The sequence below is a fragment of the Budorcas taxicolor genome, chromosome 15, assembly GCF_023091745.1.
Source record: "Budorcas taxicolor isolate Tak-1 chromosome 15, Takin1.1, whole genome shotgun sequence".
NCBI lineage: Eukaryota > Metazoa > Chordata > Mammalia > Artiodactyla > Bovidae > Budorcas > Budorcas taxicolor.
In genome coordinates, this window is record NC_068924.1 from 5,328,142 (window position 1) to 5,342,105 (window position 13,964).

Genomic DNA, 13,964 nt, shown 5'->3' on the forward strand with positions numbered 1-13,964 from the left:
GAAGTATCACTAATATTTGGCAAAACTCATGATGGAGGTGGAAGGATTAATGGAGATCAGAAAACTTAGGGCTAGACCAGGTACAGATACTCTCCTATCCCAGTATTTCTGGTAAAGCTAATCTGTGAAACTGTGTACAGACTTCTCTTAAAGTCATGTTAAGGTGTCCCATGTTTGCTTGTTTTTTTGTATTTTTTGAAATGTGTTTCTTTTAAAAATGTTTATGTACTTTTTAATTTTGTTGCATCAGGTCTTAGTTATGGCATGCAGGTGAAATCTTTTGTTGTCATTTGGGAAGGTTCCCTGGAGAAGAGCATGGCAACCCAGTCCAGTATTCTTGCCTGGAGAATCCCAAGGACAGAGGAGGCTGGTGGGCTACAGCACATGGTCCCATAGCATCAGACGTGACTGAATGACGAATCCTTTCACTTTAGGGACTCTAGAGTGGCACGCGGACTTAGTTGTTCCGAGGCCTGTGGGATCTTGCCCCCACCCCCCTCACCAAAAACTGAGCCTCTGTCCCTGCATTGTAAGGAAGATTCCTAACCACTGGGCCACTAGGGAAGGCTCTGTTCCTTTATTAATTACCCTCATCCCACCATAATTGGTGCACAGAAGATGCTAAATAAGGTCTTTGAAGTGGATGAATACATGAATACTTGAATGAGTAAATAAAGAAGAAATAATTGCTTTCTATCCCCAAGGAACAAACATGTGCTCACACTGAGGAGAATGAGGATGATTAAAAATAAGATTTCAGACTCACACTTGATCATCTGCTAGCTTCTGGCTCACCTGATGGGCCTGACAGTTTTCAGAGAAGGATTCCACTCGTCCCGTGATCCTGCTGGGCAGTGTCTACACCCGGTAGGGAGTTACCACATACCCCACCTGTGGATGGGGGTCTTCTCATGCCAGATTCTCAAATTCTGGGCCTGAATGAAGATTAAGGGAAACTATGGTGCTATGAAATAGTGTACAAGGCAGTTTAGCAAAGATGGAAAGAAACTCCTCTGAACCCAGAAAAAAATGTGAGTGTTAATTCATGTCCGATTCTTTGTAACCCCATGGACTGTAGCCTGCCCAGCTCATTTGTACATGGGATTCTCCAAGCAGGAATACTGGAGTGGGTAGCCATTCTCTTCTCCAAGGAATCTTCCTGACCCAGAGATGGAATCTGGGTCTCCTGCATCACAGGCAGATTCTTTACCATCTAGGCCACTAGGGAACCCAGGAGAGCCACCCACAAATGAGTGCCTGTCTGTGCATGTGCTGAGCAGCTGTAGGACATACATGTCAGCAGTTTTGCCCTTTGCTTGGAAACCAAGGTGTGTGTGTGTGTGTACCCAGAGCACTTTATAACCAGCAGAATCAAGTAGCAAAGCCTGCTATTTTTTTTTTTTAAGTCCGTGGAGTACTCTGTGATCTGTGTATATAAGAAGGTCTCTCTCAAACAGGATAGAAATGAAATGGAGAAAACAATTGTTTACGTGGTGGATATGTCTCCTTTGCCCACGTCCTGTTTGATAGTAATGAAGATTGCAACACCAAACGACCCCAGATATTCTGCTTGGAGTCACCGTTTGTGATGATTGCTCATAGCTAATCAAAGGATGTTATGAAATATGAGTCAGACAGCCGCTGGCTTCCTGGAAGTTCCAGAACCTGTATATAAAGAGGGAGCTTCCTAGTTGAGACACTGGAGCAGCAGAGAGGTAGGAGCTATCAGATTCCTTAAGCTGAGAAGGAAGGCAGAGACCAGCATGCCCAGACTGCCTCTGCTGCTGCTGCTACTCTGGGGTGCAGGGTCCCACGGCTTCCCAGCAGCGACTTCAGAACAAGATGTGGAGACGGTGCAGGTAAATGCTGAACTTCACATGCCTAAGACGCAAAAGACTTATTTGTGGTTTTCCACAATATAACAGAATAGTATCAGTATGCAGTTCTGGTGGTGATTTAGTAACTAATTCGTGTCCAACTCTTCGTGACCCCATGAACTGGAGACCACCAGGCTCCTCTGTCCATGGGCTTCCCCCAGTGAGCATACTGACATGGGTTGCCATTCTCTTCCCCAGGGGATATTCCTGACCCAGGAATCGAACCCAGGTCTCCTGCACTGCAGGTGGACTCCTGCATTGTGGGCAGATTCCTGCATTGCAGCTGGATTCTTTGCTGTCTGAGCTATGAGTGAAGCCCCCAGTAATGGTATAATAGAGTTTATTTAAGGATGGATTTCCTACAAAGAGAGATTTTTGCCAGAAAGGGTATTCTCCCCCCAGATGTATCTAGCTGTGCATAGACTCTCATTTTCCAGTTAAAAGTGATAGGGAACTAAAGAAATAATATACAAATATGTCTCTATAAAATTGTAATTCTGACTTCATAGTAAATAGTGGTAGGAAGAATTCTACTCCAAAATGAGTTTCCACCAACAATAAGGATAATAAGGACCATGCAACCTAAGTGGAACCTTTAAACGTAGTTCTTTGTGTCAGGTATGACAGTATAAACCATCAGTATTAATAAAACTGGAGGATTTCCCATTCAGTGTTTTGATAATTTTATCTTTCATCAGAAATACCTGGAAAACTACTACAACCTGAACAGTGATGGGAAGAAAGTTGAAAGGCAGAGAAACGGTGGCCTCATAACTGAAAAGCTGAAGCAAATGCAAAAATTCTTCGGGCTGAGAGTGACTGGGAAACCAGATGCTGAAACTCTGAATGTGATGAAGCAGCCCAGATGTGGGGTGCCCGACGTGACTCAGTTTGTTCTTACTCCAGGAAATCCTCGTTGGGAGAACACAAACTTGACCTACAGGTAATCAGATTGAGCACCGGAGTGGGAACGCTCTTTCCCATCAGAGCCATGAGAAATGAAATCTGATGGGTCTGTGTTTTATTTCACTTGAAGGATTGAGAATTACACCCCAGACCTGTCAAGAGCAGATGTGGACCAAGCCATTGAGAAAGCCTTTCAACTCTGGAGCAATGTCACACCCTTGACCTTCACCAAGGTCTCTGAGGGTCAAGCGGACATAATGATATCCTTTGTCAGGGGAGGTAAGCTCTTTTTGTAGCACGAAAGTATTCTTACCTTAACTTCCCCTTGCCCTTGAATCTCTTCAGCTTTGTAGATAGATTTCCTTGTTTAAAAAAGAGTGTTGATTTTACAGACTTAAGAAGGAAACAAGATCTCATTTGCTACAAATCTGTTGGCCTCTTAGCAAAGTTAATGCTTACTCTCCTGGGTTAAACTAAGTAAGAATCTAGAGAAACAGCTGATGAATTCTGTTTCTTGCAGATCATCGTGACAATTCTCCCTTTGACGGACCTGGTGGAAACCTTGCTCATGCTTTTCAACCAGGTGCAAATATCGGAGGAGACACTCATTTTGATGAGGATGAAAGGTGGACCAACGATTTCCAAAGTAAGTCAGCTTGTTTTGCCTCTCTCAACCCTCCCCGCTCCTCCCACCTTCTCAGTTCATTGTAATATTGGTTGATTTAACTGAAAGAATGCGTTAATAGAAATAGGTACTTTGCTGCTACCACTTAGAAAATTAACAACACATTTAGAAAATATAAGAGAATTACTTCTGTTAGTAAAGCTATCTTACTGGTTACAAATGGGCTACTCTGAAATTTCTATTGAGAAAGTGTTGAAAATATTAATGTTTTCCTTGTGGGCATCTACACAGAAGCTTTTTTTACTGGAAACACAGCAAAGTGTAACAATGTTATTAAGATATCTAGAAATTAAGGGAGGAGATACTATATATTTTTTCTAAAATTTCCAGCATTGAGCATCTATCAGTCAATAAGTAGGAAAAAAATTGTTTATAGAAGAATATTGCTTCTCAGTGAAATAATATATGCCATATAACCACTGACAAGATTGACTAATCTGTGCTAGAGCCCTGGTTGGCTGAATTTGCTCTGTAATTGTAATAATAGAATTCAAGTTTTAACTAATCTCTTCACTGGTTTCCTAGATAGCTCAGTGGTAAAGAACCCACCTGCCAAATACAGGAGACTTGGGTTCGATCCTTGGGTCACAGAGATCCCTGGAGAAGGAAATGGCAACCCACTCCAGTATTCTTGCCTGGGAAATCCCATGGACAGGGGAGCCTAGCAAGCTGCAGTCCATAGGGACGCAAAGAGTCAGACATGCCTGAGCATGTAATCTCTTCACTATTAATGAATGTATCCTTCTCACCTTTCAGAAAAAAACAATTTATATATTTCCAAAAGCTACAGATAAAATAAGAACGTTAATCCTTGTACAGTTGTAGATTACTTCTTGATTAAATGTCTCAAAACTGAAAACATTTCAAATAATTGCAAATGGGTTTATTGTCCCTTTTAGATTATAACTTGTATCGGGTGGCAGCTCATGAATTTGGACATTCCCTTGGACTTTCTCATTCTACTGACATTGGGGCTCTGATGTACCCCAGTTACATCTTCAGTGGTGATGTTCAGCTTTCTCAGGATGACATTGATGGAATCCAGGCCATCTATGGTGGGTATAAAGAAAAACAGTATGGACAAGGGGTCCTTAAAACATCCATTGCCTTAACTTTTAAGAAGCTTTCATTGGTTATGTAGTTTTCCAAAGCCAGGCAGAACTAACTTCAGATCTCTTGTTTCTTTAGGACCTTCCCAAAATCCTACTCAGCCAGTCGGCCCACAAACCCCAGAAGTGTGTGATAGCAAGCTAACTTTTGATGCTATAACTACAATTCGGGGAGAAGTGATGTTCTTCAAAGACCGGTAAGACAACAGTTCTTTTTTGCATTTTGTATTTGTGATAATAATAGGACTCACTACTGTGGGGCTATATGGGCTACTACTATGTTTCGCATATTACTTATTACATTTGTTTATATAAATAATTATAGTTATAATTAAGTATAAACAATAGCTTGCTCTTGCACAACATAATGAATTTTTAACAACTTTTTTCCCAGTATGTATTCTGTCACTTGATTCTCAGAAAAATTACCACTGAAGTAGCACTCAGTAAATATAATTCCATTTTACAGATCGGTAAAGTAAAGCAGAGAGAAAGAAAGAGATCCTCAGGATACCGAGTTCACTGGCAGCAGAGCAGTAATCAGTCTTCTGACCTCTGCTTCAGGCCTCTTCCCATTTTTGTCACTCTTTGGGATGGTTAATTACATCAGAATTTTGTTAGAAGAAATTGGTCCTTTTCACAGCACCATCATGCTGATGAGGGTTGTGTAGACCCCTTTTAAGTATCATCTTGGAAGAGATAGCCGTTCCAAAGCCTGTGGTCAGAACAAGTCTCTGTGCCCCCAACCCTGGGAGGGGGCAAAGAGGGATAGGCGCAGGGAGAACCCCCAGAAGCATGAGGTCCTGGCCCCCGGGGGTGGGGAATGGATGGTCACAGTGAGTTTCCATCCTCAGAGGAGGGTCCCAGAGCTCCCCAGGCAGCATGAGACCTCGAGAAGTCTAGGGTCCCCTTGCGTGCAAGGAGTAGGGCTGCTCTGCATACAGTTCTGACTCCTAAAGGACCAGGAAAATAGTAACAGTCTTCTTCTGAACTGCACAGCCCAGCACGCATAGAAAGTAGGGGTGCTTTAAAAGGCTTCTCCTTCCTCGCTCTCCTCTTGGAGTGCTGTTCTACTGAGTCACAGTCATAGCTACCCCAGAAGGCAGGAGAGTCAGCTCCTTCTGCTTCCCAGCCTGTGCTTTACTGTCTCGAGTTTAAGAGATAAGGACGGATATTCGCAGGGGGTGGCTCAGTGCTGGCGAGTGCTAGGAAAGATACAGCTTTCAAGGAAAGCTCTCAGTACAGCAGGACATCTCATCAAAGCAAGTACTTGAGGGATGACCCCAAAGAACAAGGATGAGTCTAGTCCGCAAGACCTGAGAGGACACTGAGGTCATTTAGATGTCACCAAGTTGTGGAGACATGGACGGCAAGAAACAGTGACGGCGACTGGCCTGCCCCAGGTCTCACAGGCAGGCAGAGGCCACTGAATCAAGAAGGCCAGAGTCAGCCCTGCGGATCCACATGGCAGTTGATGCTTTGTCTTTACCCCAGTCCCTGTGGACCATAGAGTCAACTTTGTCATTAACAAATAATAGGCAGAGTCGGACATGACTGAAATGACTTAGCACACGTGGGACTGCAGAACCAACTTTGTGAACTGCCGGTCACAGGAGCACACAGGGAATGGCTGAGGTCTAAACTACCCTTTGCCTCTTATCAGTTGCATGGCCTTGGACACCTCCCTCTGCCCCCCTGACCTCAATTTCTAATCTGTGAGATGGAAGTAATCTCTTACAGGATTTCTGTGAGGTAGGGCATTAAGTAGGCGGAGTGTGTACGAAATGCAGAATGCTAGTGTTGTGTTCTAGTTGGTTCCATTGGAGAATTTTGCAAGCTGGTTGTTAAACAGCATTGTTAAAAGTTTAATTATATTAATTTAAAATTATATTTAAACCAAAGGTACTAAAAATAATTATAACTCATCCCTTTGGGTGTATGCATGTGTGTGTGTGTGTGTGCATGAGTGTTAGTCACTCAGTCATGTCCAACTCTGTGACCCTGTGGACTGTAGCCCTAGCCTGCCAGGCTCCTCTGTCCATGGAATTCTCCAGGCAAGAATACTGGAGTGGGTAGCCATTCCTTTCTCCAGGGGATCTTTCCAGCCTAGGGATCAAACTCAGGTCTCCTCTGTTGCAGGTAGATTCTTTAGCTTCTGAGCCACCAGGAAAGGCCCCATCCCTTTGTATCCCTTTGCAATTATTTTGCTATATTTTTCTGTTTATTTATATTCCTGAGATGGCTTATGCCTGTATGGGGGAAATACTATACAGTGAGGTACCACTTCAAATCTGTTGAAATCTGCAGTGGTTGGAGTATTTCTGCCAAGAAAGTAAGCAAAGGCTACAGACCAGAACTTCTCTCCACCTCCACTTTGGAGAGCTACATGTTAAACACTAACCCACAAGCCACCAGTGCCAGCCATAGAAGGGCCTGGATGACACCAGAACTTGCTATGTATTTGATCAAAATCTTTTTTTTTTTTTTCAAATTAGGTTCTACATGCGTACAAATCCCTTCTACGCAGAAGCTGAGCTCAATTTCATTTCTGTTTTCTGGCCGCGTCTCCCAAATGGACTTCATGCTGCTTATGAGGTTGCCACCAGGGATGAGGTCCGGTTTTTCAAAGGTAATACGTTCAATTTTTGTTGTTCTTTAGTCACTAAGTCACGTCTGACTCTTTTGCGGCCCCATGGATTGTAGTCTGCCAGGCTCCTCTGTCCAGTTAGCTTTCAGTTTTTACCAGTTGGGGCTTCCCTGGTGGCTCAGAGGGTAAAGCGTTTGCCTGCAATGCGGGAGACCCAGGTTCAATCCCTGGGTGGGAAGATCCCCTGGAGAAGCGAATGGCAGCCCACTCCAGTATTCTTGCCTGGAAAATCCCATGGACAGAGGAGCTTGGTGGGCTACAGTCCATGAGGTCACAGAGTTGGACACGACTGAGCGACTTCACTTTCACTTTTACCAATTAAGTTTTCTTCTGCTTTGGGGCTCATGTATGAGATTACTACCAACTTTCTTTCCATGGACTTTGACAAACTGAGCAGTCATACCATATCAGTGGGAGTCCATCACCTTAGCTAAGAATTGCAGAGTACATTTCTAAGGGAAAAGATTTGAGACACAGATTTCCTGGCTTGTTTGTGAATCTGGACTTACGAAAGGATTTTCTGTGCAAACTATGTATTTTAAATCCTCTCCCCCTCCCTGGGGTATCCAGGAACAAAACTGAGAGGAACATTGGAGTCGCTTGGTTTCCTAGAGCCTGTTTTCCGCAAATTGCTTTCCTGAAAGGAGAAGCTGCCTCACGACAGCCAGATAGGGGTGCTGCAGCCTTGCCATCAGAGTATGCCTCGCAGACCAGCTGTGCTGACGCTGTCCCAGGTCTGTGAGCATCACAGAATCACAGAATAAGGCCCCACAGCATAAGGCCCCAAAGTCCATCTATGTCGTCAGATCTTACTCCAGACCTTCTTGAATGTTACCAAGATTCCCAGGCAATTCATATGCACATTAAAGTGTGAAAAGTCCTTAATTACCACAAACTGAATGAGGCAAACTTTTTGATTCTATCAGAATAAAACCCCAATCCAATGATCAAGCTCCTTACTTTGACAACACTATGCCAAATAACAGTTTTTCTGCAAATATGTTTGGCATAGTATAGACAAACATTAAGACACCTGACTCAGTAATACTCTCAAGGCAAAGAACTGAAAACAATTCAGATGGGCAATAAACTTTGAAATGCGCTTTCTAGCTCTTTTAGAATGAAAATAAATAGGATTTTAGATACACAAAGTTTCAAACTGCCCCCCCCCCAACATCGAGGGATAAATAAGATTTGTGCAATAAGAACAATGCTGGCTTCAAGATGTAAGACCAGTTTTATTTGACTTGGGGTTTACTAAGTATTGGAGCAGGAAAAGGCTACCCTTTCCAGTATTCTGACGTGGAGAATTCCATGGACTCTATAGTTCAAGGGGTCACAAAAAGTGAGACACGACTGAGCAACTTTTACTTCACTTCCTGAGTGAAACGTGCAGAATCTGGACACAGCCTAAATATAAGGATTTGGAACCATCTTCTAGTTAGATGTACTGATTTCTAACCAGGGTCGCAAGTCATTACAGACTGTGAGTCATTACAACCCTCTGCCCTTTAGGATACCTTGGGGTGAACTTCTGCAGCCTGTGGGCAACCTGGAGAAGCAAAGATTTCTATCCCTGTGGTGGCATGATGAACTCTTTAGTTGTTTGAACTTTGGAAAGAGGTCCCCAGCTCCATAAACTAGTCATTCCCAAAGCTCGCTACAAATTAGAATCATCCAGGAAAAAAAAAAAAAAAAAAACTTAAATATACTAATTTAATTGGTCTGGAGTAGGATATCAGCATCAGTATTTAGGAAAAACACAAAAATCTCCCTAAATGTTTCTGATGTGCAGCAGGGACACTGCCCTCGCACATGAGAGCAAGCATTTAGCTGGAGATCTGCTTCCTGTCTGCTGGTGCCCTTGGCAAGGGTTTTCATCCCGATTTCTTGATTGGCAGGTAACAAGTACTGGGCTGTTAGGGGGCAGGATGTGCTGCGCGGATACCCTAGGGACATCTACAGATCCTTTGGCTTTCCAAGAACGGTGAAGAGAATCGATGCTGCTGTTTCTGAGGAAGATACTGGGAAAACATACTTCTTTGTTGCCAACAAATGCTGGAGGTAAAGACTGGGTGCAGAACATGGGAGGATACCTGTTGTTTCTATGTAGAAGTTACTAGATTCAATCATTTAAGAGATGAGTCTCATATTGTCTTGGCTGGCTGCCTTTGCTGTGAATGGCAGTAGTTTGTCTAGTTGCAAAGTCTGTTGACCAGTAATGATCATATCTGTCCTAGAAATCCAGGAAGAATGTGAGCCTGAATTGAGAAAGATAATGTGAAGAGAAGGGCATTCATCTTCATAGAACTGCTGCAGCCACCAGGAACTTATCTTCCACTGCATTCAACATTAATTTGGCACCCACTGGAGAAATTAGAATTAGGTGTTATAATTCAGAGCGATCTTTTAAATTTTCTAGTCCACCCAGCATCCTACTCACCTCATCTCACCTCCCATTTTATACATAATCTGTGAAAAAGTTTTTATTACGTTCTTGCTGATGAATTCCTCATATCTTTAACAAATAGTTCTGACATTCCAATTATTTTTTGACCAGGTATGATGAATATAAACAGTCCATGGATGCAGGCTATCCCAAAATGATAGAAGAAGACTTTCCTGGGATTGGCAACAAAGTTGATGCTGTTTTCCAGAAAGGCGGTAAGTGAGTTTATATACTCCTCTATTTTGTTGCCACAGAATGTCATCAGTATTGTTATTTAGAACAGAAAATACAAAAAATATTTATTCTTACAAATGAATTGGATTTTTTTAATAGTTCAGGTTAAACCTAGAAATCATTTGTATAATATAATGTCTCCTTTGTTTGACTTCTAGGATTTTTCTACTTCTTCCATGGAAAAAGGCAATACAAATTTGATCCCAAAACTAAGAGAATTTTGACTCTTCTAAAAGCTAATAGCTGGTTCAACTGCAGAAAAAATTGACCAATGTTTACAAGGTTAAACAGAAAAATATGTTTCACAAGGGAAAGTGTTTCCTAAAGAGCCATGTGTTGTGTTAGTCGCTCAGTCGTGTCCGACTCTTTGTGACCCCATGGACTGTAGCCCACCAGGCTCCTTTGTCCATGGGATTCTCCAGGCAAGAATACTGGAGTGGGTTGCCATTTCCTTCTCCATGAAGAGCCATGTATCTAAAAAAAAAAAAAGTTATTAAGTATAATCTTATTTTAAAGTATAATCTCATTTATACCTCATTCAGCACTTTTTTATGCTTTAGAATGTAATTTTTATATACTACTGTAATTTAGTTCCACAAATGAGGCCTAACTAAGGTCAGATTTATAACTTATGGATTCATATGGGCCAGATTTACAATGAGAGAAACTCTTCTGGAAAATATAAGACTCTGACATTGATAGTGGAAAACACTCTCAGTGATGTCTTCTCTCAAGAGAGAAAGAGACGAGATATGAGCCTTCACCAGAAGAAAAACAATTCAAGAACTATGAGCAACCACTACTACCATCCTGGTATGCAAGGGACACCTTTGTTATAAAGTGTTTTACGTTTGAAATAAAGCCATCCTTGTCTCTACTATTTCTTAAACTTTCTATTATGTTTGTTATGTTATTATTTCTGATTTTAAAGTCACACAGAGATTTTCAAATTTGAAATAATTTCAAATTTGAAATATTGCAAATATGCAATATACTCATGTGTGAAATGAGAATAGATGAAAAGTTCAGATATTCCCCCATTCTCATGGAATTTACATCATACAGAAGGGGGGAGAATCAACTTTCCATGCCCTTATAAGGGTTCCAAAATTGGTTTTAGGTAAGCTAAGTGACAGCATGGCGGCGCTTTCTAAGAACCTGTCCTCTTCTCTCCTTCTGAGTACATGGAAGGATTATATTTTCCACAGTTCAGTTCCCCGCAGATGTGGAAGGGAGGGGTGGGAAGTGGCACCTGGATAGTCCTGGCCAGTGGAGTGTGCCCAGAAGTGACCACTGTCACTTCCGGATGGAAACCCTGGATGCTGGTGCAAACTTCTCCAGCGCTGTGGGGATTGCAGAAGCATGCGTGCCCAGTCGTCAGTGTCCGACTCTTTGCGACCATCTCCTCCAGGGATCTTCCCAACCCAGACATCAAGCCTGTGTCTCCTGCATCTCCTGCATTGCAGGAGGGTTCTTTATTGCCAAGCCACTGGGGAAGCTGCTGTAGAAGCACAGTTTGAGAGAATTTTCACAAGGTGGAAGCCTGAATTCTTGGGCCAACGCTCTGAACAGTCACCCAAAACCTCAGTAGATTTTGCGTAAAATAAACATTCATTGTGCTAAGCTATCAAGATGTTAGATTTTGTTAAAGCTGTACAACTAGCTCTCCCAGAGGAACACTGTCTAGTTTCTCATGCCTGAGCTGGGAGGGTGTTAATGGAGACAGGAGTCCTGTAGGCAGCCTCTGAGCCCTGTGAGCTTCAGGCACACCTCAGAGGGTGCTCAGGGTTTGCATGATCACTCCCTCAGTCATGTCCCACCCATTGCAACCCTGCAGACTGTAATCCACCAGACTTCTCTGTCCAGGGGATTTTCCGGACAAGAATTCTGGAGTGGGTTGTCATTTTCGCCTTCAGGGGATCTTCCCAACCCAGGGATTGAACCCATGCCTCCTGCATCTCTGCACTGCAGGCGGATTCTTTAGTGCTGAGACATAGGGGAATTCCAGAATGTTCACAGCCTTCCAAGTACGCAGAGAATCTTGGGAATATTTTGAGGTATCCATGATTCTGAGGCAGGCAGCTAAGTCAACAATTTGGACAGCAGTATAACCTTCCCTTTGGCTAAGTCCCTCTCATATTGAAATACAGCCTAATTGCAGAAAAGTGCACATGTAAATATTCCCATCAATGTGTTATCACAAAGTTAATAACTCCATGGAACCCTCACCCAACTCAAGAAACAAAACATGACCAGTGTCAAGGAGGGGGAAATGTCTCCCTTACCCTTCTTGGGCCCTTGTGGCAGCACTAATAATAAACTTGACATGAGGGAGATTAACAGAAGAAAAAGACATTTAATACATGCACAAGGAGGTGTCATAGAAATGAGACCTCAGCAGGCAGCTTTTTAAGATAAAGAAACAATAAATTTGTGAGCGATTGAGAAGGCAAAGAAATTTAGTGAAGAATCTAAGGAGAGTTTGGTTTGGAGCAGTGAACTGAAGTCGCGAGTTTGTGTATACAGGCTTCTAAGTCCTGCGAGTCCTGTCTGGTGATAAGGATATCTCTCCATCTCCAGCTACAGGGGTGCCACCTGCTTTCAATTTGATCCTCCCTAAGTGCTGTTATGACAGCTGTTTATGATGAGGACACTCAAAACAATCTCCCTTTCAAATAGTGTCAATTTAAAGGATTCATCATTTGGCCACTGATGAGTAAGATCTTATATTAATTTCAAATAGTGAGTCAAACCAATAAGTGTTTTTATGTCTTAACCAAAGATGCAGGAGGCATCTCACAAGACAGTATGTATCCCTCACACAGTCCTATCACGGCTCAACTCTCTTAGCTCCTTGCCTGGAATAAGAGCCTGAAACAGGGATTCTAGGTGCCTTCAGTGGGGGAGGAGTGCTCTCAGGAGGAGGGGAAAAAACAGTTTAGAGCAGGAAAAAGCGAAAGAATGCTGAAGAATGCAGTCTCAGACAGAGCTTGCTTTGGTCTCATGGGCAAGGAAATCTGGAGCAAAAACTGAATGACAGGTAGTCCTACCTTGAGGCAAAGGAACGAAGCCTTTTGCATCCCTGTGTCAACTGTTTCAGTTGCAGCCTGGTTTGGGGAGACAGGCATAGCTCCCAGGAAGGACACTGTCATTCGGCAAAGTAACAGGGGACAACTGGGGGCTGTAGCAGCTGACCCTTGCAGTTTCCACCAGGGCGCCAACGGGGAGCAAAGCCAGTGCCAAGAGCACTCTCATATACTCTCTGTCCCCCAAAGACACCACTACGCCCCCACCTGCTAAGACCTTAGGGTAAACTCCTCCATGTTTAACTAGACTGATTCAGATCAGCTCAGTCCAGTTCAGTTGCCCAGTCGTGTCTGACTCTTTGCGACCCCATGCACGCCAGGCCTCCCTGTCCATCACCAACTCCCGGAGTTCACTCAGACTCACGTCCATCGAGTCCGTGATGCCATCCAGCCATCTCATCCTCGGTCGTCCCCTTCTCCTCCTGCCCCCAATCCCTCCCAGCACCAGAGTCTTTTCCAATGAGTCAACTCTTCACATGAGGTGGCCAAAGGACTGGAGTTTCAGCTTTAGCATCATTTCTTCCAAAGAAATCCCAGGGCTGATCTCCTTCAGAATGCACTGGTTGGATCTCCTTGCAGTCCAAGGGACTCTCAAGAGTCTTCTCCAACACCACAGTTCAAAAGCATCAATTCTTCGGCGCTCAGCTTTCTTCACAGTCCGACTCTCACATCCATACATGACCACAGGAAAAACCACAGCCTTGACTAGACGGACCTTTGTTGGCAAAGTAATTGATTCAAGCGTATGTTATTTTCTATCTGCCTTATTGTGTTGAACATTATCGCTCTGCACTTTATCCACTGACTTTGGGTTGTTACCATTTGTTGTTGCTGTTGTTCAGTCACTAAGTCATGTCCGACTCTTTGCGACCCCGTGGACTGTAGCTCACCAGGCTCCTCTGTCCGTGAGATTTCCCAGGTGAAAATGCCGGAGTGTGTTGTCATTCCTTCTTCAGGGGATCTGCCCGACC

At 43.3% G+C, this 13,964-nt stretch overlaps 1 protein-coding gene across 1 annotated transcript; it reads left to right on the forward strand.

The window, feature by feature from the left end:
- The first annotated feature begins 1,763 nt into the window (after positions 1–1,763).
- On the forward strand, positions 1,764–10,175 carry MMP1 (matrix metallopeptidase 1). The gene is made up of 10 exons (XM_052652940.1): positions 1,764–1,859; positions 2,576–2,820; positions 2,914–3,062; positions 3,304–3,429; positions 4,368–4,523; positions 4,657–4,774; positions 7,073–7,206; positions 9,126–9,288; positions 9,785–9,888; positions 10,066–10,175. The coding sequence occupies exons 1-10, from the start codon at positions 1,764–1,766 to the stop codon at positions 10,173–10,175; spliced, it is 1,401 nt and encodes a 466-aa protein (XP_052508900.1).
- Positions 10,176–13,964: the final 3,789 nt, after the last annotated feature.